The sequence below is a fragment of the Poecilia formosa genome, unplaced genomic scaffold, assembly GCF_000485575.1.
Source record: "Poecilia formosa unplaced genomic scaffold, Poecilia_formosa-5.1.2 Scaffold697, whole genome shotgun sequence".
Lineage (NCBI taxonomy): Eukaryota > Metazoa > Chordata > Actinopteri > Cyprinodontiformes > Poeciliidae > Poecilia > Poecilia formosa.
In genome coordinates this window covers 63,948-67,288 of record NW_006800636.1, presented here as the reverse complement: position 1 = coordinate 67,288, position 3,341 = coordinate 63,948, and the positions used below count along the sequence as shown (strand labels likewise).

General features: G+C 47.7%; 2 protein-coding genes across 3 annotated transcripts in view; one reads left to right on the top strand and one right to left on the bottom strand.

Annotated features, from left to right (window-relative positions):
• si:ch211-198p11.6 (sperm mitochondrial-associated cysteine-rich protein) overlaps nt 1-1,108 on the top strand; it is a 4,158-nt gene extending 3,050 nt beyond the window's left edge. For both annotated transcript variants that reach the window (XM_007542457.2, XM_007542456.2), the window contains exons 4-5: nt 36-176; nt 448-1,108. In XM_007542457.2, coding sequence (XP_007542519.1) covers nt 36-176; nt 448-534 — 228 coding nt within the window. In that variant the 3' untranslated portion in view covers nt 535-1,108. The remainder of the gene's footprint in view (nt 1-35; nt 177-447) is intronic.
• Nucleotides 1,109-1,504: 396 nt separating this feature from the next.
• Nucleotides 1,505-3,341, bottom strand: part of LOC103130934 (transmembrane protease serine 9-like) — a 15,407-nt gene continuing 13,570 nt past the window's right edge. The window contains exon 10 of the mRNA XM_007542464.2: nt 1,505-2,233. Coding sequence (XP_007542526.2) covers nt 1,895-2,233 — 339 coding nt within the window. The 3' untranslated portion in view covers nt 1,505-1,894. The remainder of the gene's footprint in view (nt 2,234-3,341) is intronic.

Below are 3,341 nucleotides of genomic sequence, written 5' to 3'. Positions count from 1 at the left end.
CTTACCCTGGTCTCTGTGTACGATTTCCACCTCAGGACGTCTGTCCCCCTTGTCCCTGCTGTCCCTGCTGTCCCAGTGTCTCCGTCTGCGACCAATGCTTCAGACTTGCTGAGATGTGCGACTGCCGTCTGCCAGGCGTCAGCACCTTCCTGCCAGACTCATGTTCCAATGCTCCGGTGAGACGGATGGATGATTGATGGATAGATGATTGATGGATAGATGATTGATGGATGGATGATGGATGGATGATTGATGGATGGATGATGGATGGTTGATGGATGGATGATTGATGGATAGATGATTGATGGATAGATGATTGATGGATGGATGATGGATGGATGATTGATGGTTGAATGATGGATGATTGATGGATGGATGGATGCGGAGGCCACAGCTGGCCCTCCAGTGTGCTCTGTGGTCAGTCTGACCTCTGACCTTTGACCTCAGTGCTTCAGCATGGACTGCGCCTGCACCTGCCAGCCTCCAGAGTGTGACTCCTGTAACTGCCTCTGCTTCGAGATCCGGATCAAGTAGAACCGAGGACCGGTTCTTGCCCGCTTAGAGGAATGACATGGAGCCGACCCGGTTTTGCTGAACAAACCGACTTGACCCGTTTTCACTGACCCATCTGTGGTTCCAACTCGTTTTCTGAGCCGGTGTGTTTGGATGCAGCACCCAGTCTGACCACCAGATGGTGCTGTCACTCCACTCTCTGGGTTTCTGCGGAGCCTGAAACGGGATGAAGCACGCGGCGACAGCAGGAACCGCACCAGGAACCCGGCCGGTTTGGACCCTCCTCCGCTAAAGTCGTCACACCCGACTTTGCCGGGTCGCCTCAGTCTGTTATGTTGCCCATTCGGCTACTGATTGTTTGTGACGGGTCGGTAAGAAAGAAGCAAAGGAGCTTTAGCTGCTCCCACCTGGACCAGCAGTCTCCAACCTGTGGCTCCTGGGCCACACATGGCCCTTTGGCCTCTTCACTGTGGCCCTTATGAAACTCATTAAAAAGTTTTTTATTCTAAAAGCAAAAAGAAGGGCTGGTTTGACCAGTTCTGTTTTTATACATCAATACTTTGTTTTTGAATATAATTTAATGTTGATAATGCATCAAACTGTGTGCTCCATTTTTTGGGTGGGCTGCAAATCTTAAACAAATTTAAGCGTTTAGGGTAAAACTTAATTTATTCTGAAATCTGAACATAACATTTTGTTTAATTCCTTTGTTTATAAAACTTTTAATGGGGCAGAGGTGCAGGAACGAGAAGGTTGCTGACCTCTGACAGGTTGGAGGAGGGGAGCATTGATAAGAGAAGCAGCCTGGTGGTTCTGGAGGAGCTGCAGCTCAAGTGGGAAACGTTTTGTTCTCTCAATCTGATGTTTCCGCACTAGAAGAAGCCGTGCAGCTTGGAGCGAGTCATGGTTAGGTGGTCTGTTCAGGTCGCGCTGCCTTAACCTCAGCAGGTGAAACCAACCACAGGAACAGCAAGCAACACGTCTTCACAGGTTAGAGAAAAACAGATTTATTCTGAATACAGTTTTACAGTAAAGTGCAATCAAAGCATGAGAAAACGGGAACAGCCGTTGATTTGATCAGATGAAGCTCGCTTCTTACAATCATTTCAGTGCAAACATTCATGTAAACATTAGGAACGTCGCAGCTTCAGGTGGAAATGTCCGCCGCAGCGCGGTGAGGTAGTTCAGTCCGGCTGACGTCTGTCAGCAGGTTCTGGATCCACGCTGTTGCATCAAACTAACCAAACATGACTCAGGACAAACAAAGTCTTCCTGAGGATGGAAAGGCTGATGGAGCTCCTCCAGAACCAGAACCTGACTGGTTGCACCCACAGCTTACATTCATTTGTGCGTCACATCATGTAAAGGTGGAGCTGGACGTCTATGGGAGGAGGTGGAGGCACGCTGCCAGGAGGAACAGGTGCAGGCAGAGCACCGAGGCAAAGGGGTTCTGGGTCGCTCTGCTCGTCGTCATGGGGACGGTTGCAGCGGCGGCAGTGCTGTTGGCGGTGCTGTTGGTGCTGGCGGTGTTGTTTCTGATGACTGGAGTCAGAAACGACCCCAGAGAGCGAATCAGGAAGTCCTGGAAGCGGTCCAGTTTCTCAAAGGACATAAAATGAGCCTGGCGCTTATATCTGGTAGAGACTTCAGCAGACGAGAGCACGACCACCTGGAACCAAGATCCTTCCTGCTGACACATGAGCGGGTCGCCAGAATAGCCCTGAAAACACCAGAGGTCAGAGGTCATTAAACACATTTACTTTCTGAAAGCCAGTAAGACCTTCCTGACTGCTGCTGCTTCTTTTGCCACACACTGATTAAACTTTGGTGTCCTGTAAATCGTTCCCTGGTTCCTTATAAGAACCTTAAAGTTTCACTTTAGATGGATCTTATTGAGGAATAATGGTTGGTAGGTAATAACTATATTATTAGTTTGGCCTGACATGACACAGGGTTAGATCTGTTGGTGATTCAAACCACTCCTTTACGTTTCCCCCAGGGTATTATAAGTCTGGCAGCCCGCCATGCTTTACTAGCTACCAGGCCAAGCCAAGTGTTGCTTACTTTTGTTTTTGGAAAAATAAACCAAAAAAAGACAATTTTTTTTTAAAATTTAATCCAGATTGAAAGTGTCTCTGTTGCTGAGTGATTCACTGGTGGAGAAAATGTATTTCTAAAAGTAGTTTATAGGTTATTATTTACAGCCGGCAGAGCGGACCAATCACAGCCGGCGCCTCGGCGCTGCTTGATCTCAAGTTTACCTCAGCAGGGATCGCGCTCCTTTAATCAGTCAAACTGGACTCAGGCTGACCTGTATGGATATTTACATCAACCCCCTGTGAGGAATTACGATTCTTTAGAGAACTCCACATCAAGGTAAGAGTCTAGACCCGCCGTGTTAGCTCTGGTTGAGCAGCTCTATGTGAACCACAGGAATAACTTGTAGATGATTTCAGAGCAGCGGTGAGAATGATTTATCTTTATGAACAAAACATTATGCAGCGTTTCCATCTCAACACGCTGCCCAGCGTGTGGCGCTGTCTGCCCTGTAAAGTTCATGTCCGTGTTCCTGGTTGGTCGGAGCCTTAGCGGCTAACGAACCAGCGCTAACCTCATCATGCAGGTTCAGCCAGGTGAGGAGCTTTAGCCTCGTAGTCACTTTTTACGCTGGTTTTATATTATTTTATTTTTTCCGGTTACATGATGAATCAAACGTATCAGATGCTTTGTCCACTTAGAGTTAATGAGCGAGGAGATCTGAGAAACTCGTCCCATAAACTCCAGCAACCAAAACAGTTTCTGAGACTCTTATTAAAACTCAACAGACA